Source organism: Coprinopsis cinerea (assembly GCF_000182895.1).
Source record: "Coprinopsis cinerea okayama7#130 chromosome 5 map unlocalized cont3.5, whole genome shotgun sequence".
In the NCBI taxonomy this organism is placed as follows: domain Eukaryota; kingdom Fungi; phylum Basidiomycota; class Agaricomycetes; order Agaricales; family Psathyrellaceae; genus Coprinopsis; species Coprinopsis cinerea.
Genome location: NW_003307540.1, coordinates 1,640,479 through 1,655,469, shown reverse-complemented (window position 1 = coordinate 1,655,469; position 14,991 = coordinate 1,640,479). Strand labels below are relative to the sequence as shown.

General features: G+C 51.5%; 7 protein-coding genes across 7 annotated transcripts; 3 read left to right on the top strand and 4 right to left on the bottom strand.

Annotated features, from left to right (window-relative positions):
- Nucleotides 1–105: 105 nt before the first annotated feature.
- Nucleotides 106–1,782, top strand: CC1G_00338 (hypothetical protein; the record flags this gene model as incomplete). Its single annotated transcript, XM_001837150.2, has 1 exon — nt 106–1,782. The coding sequence occupies one exon, from the start codon at nt 106–108 to the stop codon at nt 1,780–1,782; it is 1,677 nt and encodes a 558-aa protein (XP_001837202.2).
- Nucleotides 1,783–2,138: 356 nt separating this feature from the next.
- On the top strand, nt 2,139–4,066 carry CC1G_00337 (atypical/PDHK/BCKDK protein kinase; the record flags this gene model as incomplete). Its single annotated transcript, XM_001837149.1, has 12 exons — nt 2,139–2,300; nt 2,360–2,401; nt 2,456–2,569; nt 2,622–2,644; nt 2,695–2,775; nt 2,826–3,197; nt 3,248–3,275; nt 3,327–3,438; nt 3,504–3,804; nt 3,864–3,907; nt 3,957–3,988; nt 4,037–4,066. The coding sequence occupies 12 exons, from the start codon at nt 2,139–2,141 to the stop codon at nt 4,064–4,066; spliced, it is 1,341 nt and encodes a 446-aa protein (XP_001837201.1).
- A 393-nt stretch (nt 4,067–4,459) lies between these two features.
- Nucleotides 4,460–5,885, top strand: CC1G_00336 (hypothetical protein; the record flags this gene model as incomplete). The annotated part of the gene is made up of 3 exons (XM_001837148.2): nt 4,460–5,477; nt 5,538–5,627; nt 5,684–5,885. The coding sequence occupies exons 1-3, from the start codon at nt 4,474–4,476 to the stop codon at nt 5,883–5,885; spliced, it is 1,296 nt and encodes a 431-aa protein (XP_001837200.2). The 5' UTR covers nt 4,460–4,473.
- A 94-nt stretch (nt 5,886–5,979) lies between these two features.
- On the bottom strand, nt 5,980–8,094 carry CC1G_14639 (hypothetical protein; the record flags this gene model as incomplete). The annotated part of the gene is made up of 9 exons (XM_002911162.1): nt 5,980–6,054; nt 6,105–6,454; nt 6,511–6,825; nt 6,876–7,299; nt 7,352–7,402; nt 7,450–7,543; nt 7,593–7,760; nt 7,813–7,862; nt 7,918–8,094. 9 exons carry the CDS (start codon nt 8,092–8,094, stop codon nt 5,980–5,982), a joined length of 1,704 nt encoding a protein of 567 aa, XP_002911208.1.
- A 253-nt stretch (nt 8,095–8,347) lies between these two features.
- CC1G_14638 (CMGC/CDK/CRK7 protein kinase) lies at nt 8,348–10,781 on the bottom strand (the record flags this gene model as incomplete). The annotated part of the gene is made up of 6 exons (XM_002911161.1): nt 8,348–8,435; nt 8,490–8,624; nt 8,683–8,877; nt 8,928–9,276; nt 9,330–10,440; nt 10,497–10,781. 6 exons carry the CDS (start codon nt 10,779–10,781, stop codon nt 8,348–8,350), a joined length of 2,163 nt encoding a protein of 720 aa, XP_002911207.1.
- Nucleotides 10,782–11,017: 236 nt separating this feature from the next.
- Nucleotides 11,018–12,037, bottom strand: CC1G_14637 (hypothetical protein; the record flags this gene model as incomplete). Its single annotated transcript, XM_002911160.1, has 1 exon — nt 11,018–12,037. The coding sequence occupies one exon, from the start codon at nt 12,035–12,037 to the stop codon at nt 11,018–11,020; it is 1,020 nt and encodes a 339-aa protein (XP_002911206.1).
- A 740-nt stretch (nt 12,038–12,777) lies between these two features.
- CC1G_14636 (WD repeat-containing protein) lies at nt 12,778–14,922 on the bottom strand (the record flags this gene model as incomplete). Its single annotated transcript, XM_002911159.1, has 9 exons — nt 12,778–12,978; nt 13,037–13,224; nt 13,281–13,679; nt 13,730–13,739; nt 13,804–13,995; nt 14,060–14,212; nt 14,267–14,453; nt 14,513–14,707; nt 14,756–14,922. 9 exons carry the CDS (start codon nt 14,920–14,922, stop codon nt 12,778–12,780), a joined length of 1,692 nt encoding a protein of 563 aa, XP_002911205.1.
- Between the last annotated feature and the right edge of the window lie 69 nt (nt 14,923–14,991).

The following is a 14,991-nucleotide window of genomic DNA, read 5'->3' as shown; positions in this document are numbered from 1 at the left end:
CGTGAAATCTCTGTCACCGCTCTCCGTCGATCGCACGGCGGGGCGAACTCTTCGACCTGGGCTCCACCTGGAACGACCCGTACATGAGTCTCTGTGGAATTCTCGATGGCAAATTCCTTTTTATTGCCTATTGTAGTCGCCGCAATATCCTTTCGTGGTCTCGTCGACGCGTATCCCATATCCCCTGTCCCTCCCTCACCACCTGATGCATGGGTTTACCTGGCAGTTATAACCTCGATTTTCGTATCCCTCGCCTTTCTCATGGTCGCGAGGAGCACTTTTTCTCGATGGCGCCGACATTCAACATCCACTCAGCTTCGGAAAAACAGTTATCTGACCCAACGGGCTCATCCTATTCGTTCGCCGACTTTGATCTTCCCCAAGCGTTGTATCCTATCATCGACCAAGATTCGCATGAAATCGTCCGGGATCCTGGTCGGCTTTCTGGGCTCCCCTAATTGGGAAATTACTGGCGTTATGAAATCCGTCGAGTCTGACTGGCGCTGGGCACTACCAGTGGACAAGAAATATCCCAGCCCAGCCAAGTCGCCTCAAAGATCGGCAGCGATACACTGGGCGATAAAGACCATGCATTACAACCAATCTACAGCGCCGGCCTCACTTAATTTGCTCGACTCTGCGGTGGATTCTCTGTCCCAGGCTCCCCCACTTCCACCTGTTCACCACACTGGCTTTCATTTAACCTCATCGACTACAAAAGCTACGTCAAACTTTCAGACATGCGTGGGGCGCTGCGCCATCAGGGGCCCATTCACTGGTCATCTGACGTCTAGTCATAATGTGGCGACTACTTCTAGTCAGACGTTTTCCCTCCCAGGAGTATTGGAGCGCGATTTCTCCGTACCACAGCGACTACAATGCCTTTCTTCGACGCCTCCCGGTCCAACTATCTCCAAACAATTTGATTCATTACAGGCACACCCACCGTCCCCGCATGCTTCAGCTTCGACGAGCACCGTCAATCGCGCGGGACGATCCGTCAGACTCGTCCAACGAAGCTCAGAAGTCGAATCTTCTGACTCAGCTCATGCTACCACCCCTGGTCTCAGGATTCGCGGTGTTACTACGTCACTTCCACTAGATATAAGCAGTCTGGGCCTGTTGCAGGTATCCCCGCAACTGTGCCCACCTTTACAACGCAGTTCATCCCCTCTTCGCATGACTTTCAGTCCCGCCATTGGACCATCACCCCTTCGCAGCATGATGTTACCCATCTCTTCGAGCGACGAAGTGTCAGCCTACCTCCTCTCTGGAGAACATGACTCTCCGACTAATTCACAGCGCAGTACCCCTTCACACAGTTCGCGCAAACACCTCGCGAAAAATCCCTATGACCACTTGGGCTTAGGCCACCCTTCGAGAAGCCCGATTGAAAGCAACGTCACGCCTACCATCTCCCAGCGTTCGATTCGAAGTGATCCTCCAGCATCACCGCACGGTCAGGCGTCGACCACGACACAGGGGTCAGCTGCACTCGAGGACATGATCCACCAACTAGTACAAGCGACTAGCGACTGGGATGATAGTGTTTTCGTCAACGAGGATTTCAGGTCTCTCATAGAGACATCCAAGTCTCCAAGTTCTCCAGGGACAGCCCAATCTCCACCATCGAGACGAGAAGCTACTCCCCAGTTAGAGGCGTCGTCCGAGGAAGCCATGATGCCGTGCAGCTCCTCGACAGGCCATTTTTATTCTCCGTACTTCTATTCTTACAGCGAAATGTCCCGGTTACCTCTATTCTCGATACCAGAAGAACCTTAGATACCTTCATACCTATCATGATATACCCTTTTTTCTGAAACAACGTTTGGGTCGCGTAGTTGCCTTTGCTATGTATACCGTATACATGGACTCCATTCCATCCTTGACTTTGCAGATACAGTATAAATGCCGCATCAAGGATTTTCGTCACTAGTACTATCTCGACATGACGACGAGTGGCCTTGTTGCAATGTTCGCTTGGTGAGACTGGCTTGGGCTTGGCGCTCGCGTGGGGCATCGGCTTTTGACTCCGAAGTAAGGCATCCTCAAGGCATCGTCGACCTCGGTTGCCCTCTCTCACACAACTCCTCATACCGTCAGTCTTGAATGGGACAATCCTCGTAACGAGTAATGACATGACCACCTTCATGGTCGGACGACGCGTCTTCAATCTCACAACCACCACCCCATTTCTTCAATCGTCACTCAGATATTCTTCAACGTTCAACTTTTATCAGAACAGGCAATTGGAGCAGTATGCTAATAGGGAGGCCAAACCTCTGACTTTGAGGCAACTTGTGAATATCACTTCTTGGTTGGGTATTGTGGTGTGTTTGATTTAATGTCTGGTTTACAGGTTTTCTTCGGGCGCCATCTTACGGAGGAGAAGATTCTTAAGGTGGGAGAAACCACGAGTCAGTTTGGGAAGTGTGTCCTGAATCTAGGAAAGTAGAGTGCCAACTATGTTCGTTCTGAGTTGCCTGTCCGCATTGCCCATCGACTTCGGGACCTACAAGCGTTACCGTATGTTGTTGTAACACAGGAAGGGGTTGAGAAGGTTTATAAGGTGTGTTAGGGCTCCTTTCTATTCAGAGATGCAGATTCTAATCATCCTGTAGCTGTACTGGACTGCATTTGAGAAGTAAGGTCACTTGAACCTTTCGACCCGCCAGTCGCTCAGTGCTCAATCAGGTTTCGGACATATCCACCAATAACATCAATAGAGGAGAACACCAAATTCTGCAAATTTGTAGGGTCGCTCCTGGATGACCAGTAAGTCGGCTATGCACATTGCAAGCGAAATACTTAGCATCCCATCCCAGTGCTGTTGTGATTCCAAACCTCTCTCTAGGCCTCTCCTTGTCGTCTCCATTCCTCTCGCCAGACAAGCTCGACAGCTTCATGCGCCGTATGCTCGTCTCCCGCATATCCCGCCGTGTACTCGCAGAACACCATATCGCCCTGTCCAAGACGTACCTTGCTAAAGATTCTCCTGCTCATGAAGCAGAACCTCGCGTTGGGATTATCTATACTGCTTTGGATGTTAAGCGGTGTATTGACAGATGCTCCACAATCTTGAGAGATAGACCGCTATGGGTACACGGGAACGAAGATGTCCGAATCGACGCCTGGCCGGAGGTCGAAGTCGAGGGACACCTAGATACCAAGTTTGCTTACATCCGGGATCACCTTGAGTAAGTCTACATGCTATTCCGCAAGGCGATGTTAACCCTTCCTTCCTCAGATACATTGTATTTGAGCTCTTGAAGAATGTAGGTGCCATTATGGAAACCTTTAATTGCATTTGCTGAATCGTCCAATAGGCCATGTCCGCCACTGTCCTCAAACATCACGACAGCGGCTCCTCGTTGCCACCCATCCGCGTTACAATCGTTGCTGGCGAGGACGATATCAGTCTGCGCATCTCGGACCAAGGTATGTACAAGGACGGAGTGTGTTGTGACCGCTTTTGACGGATCCTTCTTCTCCCTCTATCATAGGCGGCGGTCTCACCTCCGTCAACGCCCCAACTAACGACCCCATGGATCTGTTCTCTTTCTCCCATATACGGAACGCGTCGAGGTTGGAAGACTCCCGACTCGGTGCATTGCGCACTGCGAGCGAGGAAGGTCTGCGGGCGACGGTGGATGAACAACTCTCCCGTTGGCAGAAACATTCGTATTATCAACCGAAGAACCGGGATAAGTTGGAGGAGCATGGCACGGCGCCTTCTCAGGAAATCATGAATATTGTCCGTTCCAGGATTGGGATTGGCTTGCCTATGAGTAATATCTATGCGACGTATGGCCTAGTCTCGTATCGTTATTGATATCGCCTGAATGATCCCTCTCTCTCTCCAGATACTTTGGTGGCTCACTGGAGCTGGTATCGTTGGACGGTTGGGGTACGTTTTTACTTATAACAGACCGGCGGTTACACTCACTCTTATGTAGGTACCGATGTTTTTTTGCGACTTCCCAAGCTGGTGAGTAAATTAGACGTCCGAGCTCCACGCAGCTAACTGTGCAATCAGGGGACCAATCTGGAGGGTATCGAGGTTTAGCACCTGTCGCTGTTTCGTTTGGCGGTCGAGGACATTGCTTTATAATAATGAGACTATCTATCTGAATTGCTAGCGAACCGCACCTAATGTTACTAGTAGCACGATTAGACAGAAGTAACTTTAAAGGTCTGGTTCGCAGGAAGGCTCCCTGTGGCCTTCACCCGAATAGTCCGCGAACGCCGCTGTCGGTAGCATTTGTGGGTCCAGAAATGGCTTCATTGCACAGCAGTTGGGCTGGGAGGTTCCGAGTAGACTTCAATGACCTATTAACCTGTCAGCGCCCGCCAACTTCCGGATTTGACCTATTTACTACGGCAGGGTACAGCCATGGTTGGTGCCTTATACCAGTTTGCCTTCGTTCCAACATACGGACGACCATCTCCAACTGTCCAACCGCTGCGCCTATCATGAATCCCTTCGATCTTCCCGATGCCACTTATCAACCACCACCACCGGCTTATAGTGAACAAGAGTTTGATCAGAAGGTCTCGACGGCATTGAGCCTTTCTCGTGAAGCTCACGGCAACGTTCGACCTGCTGCTGATGATGATGAATGGGAACCATACGATCCTGCGGCATTCGAAGCTGCAGCAGCCGCCTATGAGTCTAAGCAAAAGAAACAGGCGATTGAAGCTACCCCGCAGCAGCTGGCTGGCCCATCTGCTGCACCAACGTTTTCGTCGCAACACCATCCACAGGCTTCTTCCTCGTCCCAACCCGCTCCGACTCAACCATTGCGAATCCATAAAAAAAATGGTCCATCACAGGATCTGAAGGCGACACCAGAGAAGAAGAACGAACCAAAGTGGATAGCCAGTGAGCAGCCAACTACTTCAGCTTCGTCAAATCCATCGAATCAGCCCTACAACCCATACGATGGTGACGATATTGCACCCCCACCGTTTATGGAGACAGCGCCCGAAATATCCTTGCACCCCCAATCCAATGGCGAAGAATTCGATCCATACACACTATTTCCTTCTTCCCCGTCCCCATCCAGTATTCAGCGCCCCCCATCGAGGCCACGGCCTGACGTTACGGCTATAGCAAACGAGTGCAATGCAACGTCAGCACACCAATACAACCGTTCAACTTTCACTGCGTCTGGTCCGCCGAGCGCTTACCGACAATCGATGCCTGCTTCACCCACCACTCCTCCAGCACACAGAGAACACCGACCACACAGTGAAATCTCACCGCGAACAACCGCCAATTCGACCCACTTCATGGCTCAGTCGCCTGACGATCCAAATCGTGCCACGCAGCAGCCTCGGACGTTCTCTTCTTCAGGCTCGTTCCTGAATTTCAATCCATCGATCGCGTATGGAAAGAGTCCGCCACGGCAACCCCAATTCACCCCAATGCAAGGGCCGCAAGAGACCCCAGTCTTTTCTGCGGCAGCCTTCTACAAGTATGCGACGTTTTCTTTTCCGCAATGATGGACTGGTTATATGTTAACCTCACCCAACAGTGCGGCTGTTTCCGCTCACATGCAATACACCCCTCGAACATCAGGCAGGGCCACAGGAGGCATTGTACCTACTACGGCCGCATCCTATGGGTATGCTTCGTCATGTTCTCCGTTGTGACTGATGTCTGAATGTTGAAATGTAGCAGCCCCCTGCCAGGATCGAACCACATATCACCTCAGCCCCTTTCTAACGGACGGATAAACGGATGGTCCTCTTCTAACCGCCCAATGTCCGTGGTCTCAATGGAAAGCTATTACAGCGACCAGAATGACGCGCAACTAGGACAATACTGCATGAATTCTATACCACCATCTGTGAACAATAATTGGCAGCATTACCAACGATAATGTTCCTATGCCCCTCTACCCCATCTTCTCCGCTCATCCTGTAAAGTTGATTGCCATGTGTATTATCTCAACAGTTACATGCTGAATGTGGTGTCTACCGATGAACACCGCGCACCAAGCCTTCTGTTTGCCTGAACGATTGGATTTGCTTCTCGGCGTCAAACATCATCTGACACATGCTGTTAGCTATGAAGGGGAAAGGTACAAGCCGACACTCACATCTTCTGCCATAGTGTGAACGTCGGACCCCGGCCGATTGTACATCATCGCATTTGCGAACATCAGGTAGATATCCCGTTGAAACTCCAGAGAGTTTGAAACCAATCCATCTTTCACCCTCGCCTTGATAGTCTTGAGATCCATAGGCTTTTTGACGATGTCATGGTAATCCGGGGCTTCAGAGTGCTTGATTGGGTTGTGAAAGATCGTCCCGTTCCGGTGTTGCGAGATCTGGGAGTGCACCAATCCAATGACATTTTGGAAGCGCTTCAACGCGACTTGTTCTTCTGAACGAGCCCCCGAACGTGACCCACGGGACCTGGTTGCGTGTGAGCTTGGTGCTGGTGATTCTACACACTGCGTTAAGACTTGGGAATGAAGTTGAGTTAAGAGAGTGCGCCTTTACCTGGGTTCTCATCATCGTCCGCGTACTCGGAATCTTCGCGAAGGCGCTTGGACTCCCTGCCAGCGTTTTCCATTGCTTCTACAAAGGATGCCTTACGTTTTCCCTCTCGCGTCCGGCTACTGGCAGGCTCGAATGGCGAAGAAGGAATATTGTCTTCAGTTCGAGGTGTATCTGCCGCAGCACCTTCGGTCTCATTTGCGGCTTCACTTTCCGGAGGAGGCGACGCTTCGTGGTCTTGGACTTGACGTCGCCGGGTTCGCGTCCGGGCTGAGACTGGTGGTGCAGCAGAGATCGAACCTTTCCTCCTTGTTGAACCTGGCATGAAATCAATGGCGAATTCAGCACAGATGCGATAGTTGACGTACGTCGCACAGTTTGGGGCGGTTCTTCACCGGACGATTCATCGTCCTCGATCTCTGCTTCCTTCGGCTGCTCTGCCTCTGTCTCCGCTTCTGCCTGGGCCTCCGCCTCTACGTTGTCATCCTTCTCAGAGCTCGCATCCAGGAGACCCTCTGTTTCCTCCATCTCAACCTCGTTCTCTTTCTCTTCAGATTCTTGTACGATGTGGTCGCCCTTGTCAGGGGTTTCGTCCAGCTTGTCTCCTTCCTCGTCCTCTTCCCTGTCAGGCTCAGCTTCCTCTTCTTCTTCTTCCTCCTGCTTCTCCGCCATCAGTGAGGGCGATGTTGATGGTAGAACACGCTGGGCGAGGTCAGCGTCGGGTTCGGTGGCATCTTCGTCTACCGCTTCTGTGGCTTCTGTGGGTGGCGCTGGTTTAGACGAGGATGCGACCTATTGAAGTAGATTAGCGGACACTTTGAGGGTTAGCGAGACTATGGCGTACAGAAGCCTCTTGGGCAAGGGTCTCTTCCTTGCGTTGCGAGTCTTCTCCTTGCTGGCGAGAATGTGAGCAGCAGACAATGGTAGAGATAGACAACTGACTGGTGGAGGAGGTTCAGACATGCCCGTCAATTGGGCTTTGATACGGTCATCCCACTTTCCTGCCCGAATATCTTCCAGCTCTGTGACTACGGTCCTGCATTGACGATCAGAGGTGTCGTGGTCCAAGTAGTGATGCGACCTACTTGAACTTGAGTTCTTCCTCCCGGATTAACTGGAACAGTTCTTCATATCGCAGTTTGAAGTACTTGTTCGCGAGTTCCAGGTTTGCTTTAGCTTTCTTATGTTTAGCTGGGGAATCCGTTTGCCTGTAGAGACCGAGGTCACCTTTAACTACATTGTTCTTGTCGGTGCTGTTAGAAAACTTCAGTGCGACTTCACCAACGAAAAGGAAAATCGCCTAACCGCTCGATGCCAGCCTCGGTGACCAGGTAGTCGTAGAGGGCACTGCAAAGCTTACAAAAGTAAAGAATGAGTTGATGCCTGGTGTGTTCAGTGCCACGAGCGTACAGTTGGAGTAAAGAATGACTTCGGGCGTGCCAAGAGTGGGTGTTTCGACAGAATTTTGGATATCGACGGCCAACTCTCTGGCCCAGCGCCGAGCTCGTAGGCTGCCTGTGCGAGTAACAAGCACTCAAGGTTCGAGAAAGAGGAAAAGTCAGGGCGTCGTGAGCGTGCTTGGGACATGAAGGTGGAGAAGAAGTATGTACTACTCGCGAAGGCGCGGCCACGACCCACTGCAAAAGGTTCCGACGGAGGATTCATTCGCCGCGAATAGTAGACGCGATATGGCATATCACTTGCATTGTACGGAGACAACGCGGCATAATATAATTAAAGGAAAGCAATAATGATACAAATGGAAAGTGAGATGGTCCGGCATGTAAGAAAACACCAAGGTAGCTACTAAGGAGGTGAAAAAAAATTGCTCCAGCCATCGTTAGGCTGTACTTTCAGTCTTTTTGCGCTTCTTTAAGCGTTCCTGCTTGGTTTCCAGCTCGTGCCATTCTCCATCTAGCGAAGCAAGGCTGTAAAGTAATGCTGAGTGAAGAACAATTTACAAGAGAGACAGGAAGACGTACCCTGCTGGCCTTTCTGCAAATGGTCGTTCCTGAGTGAAATAAGGAGCTTCCATTGCTTCTTGAGCGGAGACACGAAGTTCGGGATCATATGTCAACAGCCGTTCAGCCAGATCCAACGCTGCCGGAGACATCCATCTACAAAGTGACATGATGGGTTAGCCTCGAGCGGGAATTGCAGTTTGGGGTATCTCACTTTTGGAAGAGGTCTCTGAAGCGGTTGGGTAAAGATTCTTTCGGTTTGATAAGTTCAAACCAGGGAAGGTTGTTCAGCCCAGTCCATCTTTCCGTCGTTGGTGTACCGAGTATCTTGAAGATAACATGAAGCTGGTTGATTTCGTCGTTCCCTTGGAAAACGGGCTTCTTCGTGAATAGCTCCAACATGATGCAACTGGTCCAGGTCAGGGGTGCGAATTCAAGAGCATATCGATGGGGACTCACCCAGCACTCCACATATCGACTTCAGGTCCATATACTGTTGCTCCAAAGAGAAGCTCGGGGGGTCGGTACCAAAGGGTGATAACTCGGTTGGTGTAGTCTGTGCGCCGACGCTTCTGATAGAAACGGGCTAAGCCAAAGTCGGCCAGCTTCAATTCACCGCGGTTGTTCAGGAGAATGTTCGAGCCTTTGATGTCGCGGTGAATGACACCCTTGTGATGGAGATACGCAAGCCCTGCGAGCATCTGGTGACAAAGGGATTTGAGGTGCGAGTCTGAAAATTTGAACTGCGTCTGCGACAGAATCCCTGTAAGGTCATGATCCATGTACTCGAAAACCATGAATACAGATCCTGCACATTTAGGTCAGACTCTTCTTCAAATTGAGAACACAAATTCGTCCTACCATTTGACACCATCATTTCGTAGAGCTGAACGACGTTAGGATGTTTCAAGGACTGGAGGAGTTTGATTTCCCGCATGGCGGTCACAGGGAAGCCGTCTCGCTCGGTCTCCATTCGAATGCGTTTGAGTGCGACATGGACTTTGGCAACCGTGTTGCGGGCTTTATAGACCTTTCCGAACGTTCCTTCTCCAACCTGGTTTAGGATAACATAGAGATCTTTGCTTTCTGGCTGCTCAGGGGCGACAGGAGTAGCTACCCCAGAAGCAGAGGCGGAAGCTTGCCAAGCCGGTGAAGGATCTGATATTGGTATCGGAGAGGGCTGAGGAGTGCTTTTAGTTGTATGGGAAACCGGTGCGTTGTCCACAGGAACTGGTGGTCGGTACGGCAATTCATAACCAGGTCGAGGAGGCACGCTTGCCGTGTATGTTGGGGGCAAGTTGGGGTGCACCGGAGGAACAGGCACTCCACTCCATCTTGAAGCGTCAGACTCTGGAGGTGGAGAGACGGCCGGAGATTTCCAGTAAGACTGCGTTTGCCCAGTCCGGTGAGGGATATGAGGAGGGGGTTCTGGGAGATGTGGTGTTAAACCGTTGGTGTATGACTGAGTTGGTACCCTTGGATCCACTGGGTATGTGCTTGCATAAGGGTCCCAACTTGCTGGTGGGCGGGATATGGGAGGCGGGTCATTCCCGTATTGATGTGGATTCTCTGCCTCACGGCCGTTGCGAGTATCGTCCAGTAGAGTTTGGCGAGTGAAGCCCTTTGTTGGGGTCGGCTCGGTGCGAGCGTCCTTTGTAAGATTGCTACTGGAAATATAATCCGCCTCGTCCTCGTCCCCAGGGAAAAACATTTTCAAGGCAGAGTTGGACTGCCCGATAGGTTTGAAGCCCGCATTCCTTTGGGGGACAATCCGGGTGGGTTTCTCTGGAAGCGATATGGGCTTGGGAGGAAGTCCGTTGGGGTTTGGATTAAGAAGTGGAGTGTGTTCGTCTCTCCAGTCGGGAGTTTGCTGCCGCGATTGCTTTGGCCGAGAAGGCGGCGGTGGAGGAGGCATGGAAAGGGAGTCTGCGGCAACATCGTCTTCGGGATACCTTGCGGGCTGCTTGCCAGTCTATTGTAAACCCAGGAATAAGGCCGGGCCCTCTTTGAAGTACGGCATTTACTCACCGAACCTCGAGCATTTTTGTGCCCGTTTCGCTGTTTTCCAGCTTTTTTGGATTTCCCCGTCGCAGGTGCCGTGTGCAACGCGCTCGAATTGGCCGTCGGGAGGCGATGAACTGCTCGGGGTCGCTCATAGGGGCTGGGGCTTCGACTACGGTGGCTAGATCGATCTGATGTCGACGGGGACCTCCTTCGATATCCAGGTGAGGGCGATCGCGAGACCATTCTATCCTCATCTCGTGGTGGTAGCCAGCCCATTTGATCCCCTTCCGGAGACCTACTGCGAAGCATTGGGCTGGATCCTCTCCGCCTTCGCTTTGCCACGGGAGAGGAGGACCTCGAGCGGTAGGATGAATGGTGCGAGCGCAAAGAGTCTCGCGACCGGGACCTTGAGCGAGACCGGCGATGTTTCTTCCTTGAACCCGAACCTTGTGACTTGTCTTGGTTCTTTTTCGAGGCCAAATGGTCCCTGCGTGTCCAGCTGCAAAAAGTCAGCGCCTACATCTTGGAGTCACAGGTCGGGAAAATTACTTGTTAAGATTCAAGTCTTCGTTTTTCCATTCCTTCTTTTGCTTGCCCGATTTTTTCTCTTTGCGTGATGATTTTGACTGCTGTTGTGTGCCCGGGCGACCAGGAGTGTGGTGCTGCTGATGCTTGGAGGTACTGGCGCCGCCCTCGTGGCGGTTGGAGGATTTCCATGAATCCGCTGGCTCCCATGACCTGTCTTCTACGCTCGAATAGAGTGGTTCAGGTTGCTTCTCATCGTAGCGCTGTTGATTGGAATTGCCCCATTCTTTGCTCTTCTTCCGCCCTGACCAACCAGAGTCGCTCTGGAACTTGGGTTGCCCACCCTTACCCCCACCGCTGCTCCTCCTCCATCCCTGAGCCCCTCGTTTGTCGATTTGGTTGTAATCCATTTTCTCGTCGGAAGGACTCGGCCGTGGGTCTCGCCCACGCCATTGTTCGTAATAGTAGCTTTGAGGGTCGTCGTAGCCGAGCGGACTTCGTTCTGTAAAATGGGTTGGGCTTCGAGGCAGATACGGATTGGGTTCCATGTATGGGTCAACGGGAGGCTTGTAGTGCGAGCTGCTGCCGTAGTGGTGGGCTGTTGGGGAGGTTGGTTTCCAATTTGACGAATCCTGATACGACGTGGACGGTTCAGGATGATGATATGAGTGAGACCAACCTCCGCGAGACGAGTAACCGTCATTGCCCCCTCCCCAAGCACCAGCATCCCTCCTTAATGGATCGTCGTAAGCGTCATGTTCAGGGGGGTATAGGTCGTAGCCGTAACGGTCGTGACTCCCGCTTGTGCCCCAGTCACCCTCACGCAAACTTCGACCTGGGGCTACATTCCTGTCCCTTCCCACTTCATACGTAGACCTACTGGGCATCGTGGACGGTAATCGATGGGCGTCGCTGTAGTGAGACGGATGTTGATGTCGCGAATACGACTGAACCTGCGGGTCATCACGAGGGATGTTGAGCTGGGTGTCATTGACCTCCTTGTGGTTACGGGACCGCCTATTTCTTCCCTGATTACGCATGGTTGGTGCTTGAAGATACGTCGATGTTTGCGTGGGCGCTGGAAGTCGTCCGCAGTCGCAATGGTAAGTGCTGGAAGAAAAATGCAAGGGTTCACCTAACCCTCCTCCACTGAAATCCCGGACAAGCCGTGGGCTGGATGCTCGATTCCGTTAATCTGGAACAAGAATACAGACACCGGAATGCGCCAACAGGAATTCAAAGGATTCAGTGATATTAACCAACATTTCGTGAAAGAAAATAAAACTTACCGTTACGCCGTAGTCGCCTGTACTAGCGGACCAGGGGAAGGCCCAAACCCTCTGAAGTGACAGAACCGAATTGAGGTTGTAACACGCTCCAAATAACCCTATTCCAAGAGTAATTTCCGCTAAGTTTCATGCGACGTTAACACGGATGAGTCGCATGCAGACGGTTCGAGAGATTGTAGCTGTGCAAGTTCGGCTTGGACGATCGAGCGCAAGCGTCGGAGCTCAAGAACGCGCTGATGTTGGCCGCTCCTCCCAATCAATTAGGACACATTCCTAGCCAAATACTGGTCTCCGACTTCAGAGACTTTCGACAGCAACACCGCGATTCTGACGGTCGATGGAAAAGTGAGGTTTATTTATACAGGTGCGTCGTCACCACACACATGACGGGCTGGTTTGTTACTAAGTACATAATACAGGATAGATTGGCAGCGGTAAATGTTACACTTATGTAGATCTGGGGGCTTTGAGAGATACTATCCGAGTAAATGTTATTGGGTGCCGCACTCAATGACGGGGTTGGAGCCTTCCCCACCAAGTTCACCGCTGAGTGCTCCAAGTCTACTGAAGAGTCTCGAAGATAGGTTGTACGCGATGAAGCTCCTTCTGCTCAGTCGCGCATTCTCCTCAATGATCGCGTCTGCGTGGTCAACTCTCGAAAACTGACTCTTGCCTCTGGCAGGAGCAAATAGCTATTTCACTGTGTTAGCATTCGCACAAAAGGACGGAGCAAATCCCACAATTGCATACCTTGATCGATTTGTCAATGCCGCTAACTGCTACCACTGGCAAATGCGGGTGTGCTTCCACAACGTTGACTACAGTTTCATCTCCTTCGTAGATACCCACTAATTTACCTGACACCTTGTCCCACATGAACCAGTTTCCGTCGTCAGACCCAGACACGACATGCTCGTCGTACGGACCCAAAAAGTTCACTGACCACAACGATTCAAAAAAGACAGGTCAATGACAGAATCAAGTGCGAGCTCACCATCTTTGACCGTGTCCACGTTGCGTGCACCAGCGTACGAAGCGCGGGGCAAAACAACAGGGACGTCCGACATGAATCCATCATTGAGCTTATCTTCGCGACGAAGATAGTTCAGGAACCTGGACATTTCATCCTCCTCCTCCTCCCCATCCTCATCGTCGTCCACCTCTTCGTGGTCGGCGTCATCTTCTTCACGGTCGTCGTCCACATCCATACTGTCACCAGCATTGGACGGCTCGTCCGCGGAACCAGTTGGTGGAGAACTCGTCCTGCGCTTCTTCCTCGTCCTTGATTCCTCTGAATTGGGAGGCAATACGGCAGCTGCCATCGACGCGAGGTCCTCTTTGGTATGTGCTTCATCTTTAGTGGAGAAGAGGTAGACCTTGTCTGAACTGTAAGCTGTACTTCAAAATCAGTCAAATATTCAGTCATGTCCACGGGATACGCACTAAGAAGGACCTGTGTGGGACGAATAGTCAGTAATGGCGTTATCGTGAAGAGCCGTTCCAAAATCGATGCACACCTCGTGTCCATTCGTAGGTGAGATCCTGCACCCAGTGATATGATCCCTCCTGCCTTCCTTGCGCGCCTTCGGAGACTGGGGATGACGTCCAAACTTTCTGACGCAGGTCGTAACATCCTCTCCGATATTGGGGACCGCCCCCCATTCCTCCTGGAGAACTCGACCAATATGTCGGCGGTCGAAGAGATAGCCCTAATGACATGTTGTATAGTAACATGAATCATCTTCCCTGAGGAGAATGACTAGGTTTGCCTACATATCGTGATTCTCCGGCTACCACGAATTGGTATGGAGTCACCGGCGACATGGAGATCGTCGAAAGCTCGTGTGGCATGTGTAAAAGGGGGGCAGGACAAGACTCTCGACATTGGTGTGGTGTTCGAAGGTCGTGTTGACGTACGGAGCCATCCTATAAAAAGTATCAAGTCGTGTTCGTACAACTCGGATAGTCATGATAGCGTACCTCGGAGAGTGAGAGAAACACGTCGGGACTTTCTTCAGTTACCAGCTTCTTCACTCGATCTGAATGGCATCGTATAATCCTAACGCCGGCTTGACGAGCGCTGAACTCCGTTTCCATTCCATCCCTGACCGCGGAAGGGGTTGTCGCATCGAACACGCGTATCTGTTTATCTCCAGCGCAACTGACGCTGGAGCCAATCTGGAGGTAAGCACACACGACTTGACCGTATTGCAAATGTGCTCTTACATTCGATTCGAGTATGGGAGCATCTGCACATTGAATATATTGGCCCGATGCCCCGTGGCAATGACAGATCTGCAGACGTATGGATATTCTTGCTTCAAATCGGACGTATCCACACGCCAAAGCCGTACTGTTGTGTCGTCCCCTCCGGTAAGAAGGAGATTGCCGTTTTCTGCCCAGCTAACTGCATTCACGCATCTGTAGAATTGTCAGTTTGAGTGGCATAGGAGTGTAAAGACATGGTACCCAGAGTGTCCATAGTTTTGCTCCTCATCACCTAGGACATTGACTCGATCGAGGGTTCGTTTGAGAGAACTCGATAGGTTTTGCTTTCGGAACCGGTCGACTGGGAGCCAGGACGAGGGCGACTTGGTGTATTGCCATGGTTCGATGGCGGTCGCTGGAAAGATCATGGTGGGAGTAGTGAGAAATGGAACATCCAGAGGAGAAGGAAATGACAACTTCGCGCGATTCCCTAGTGG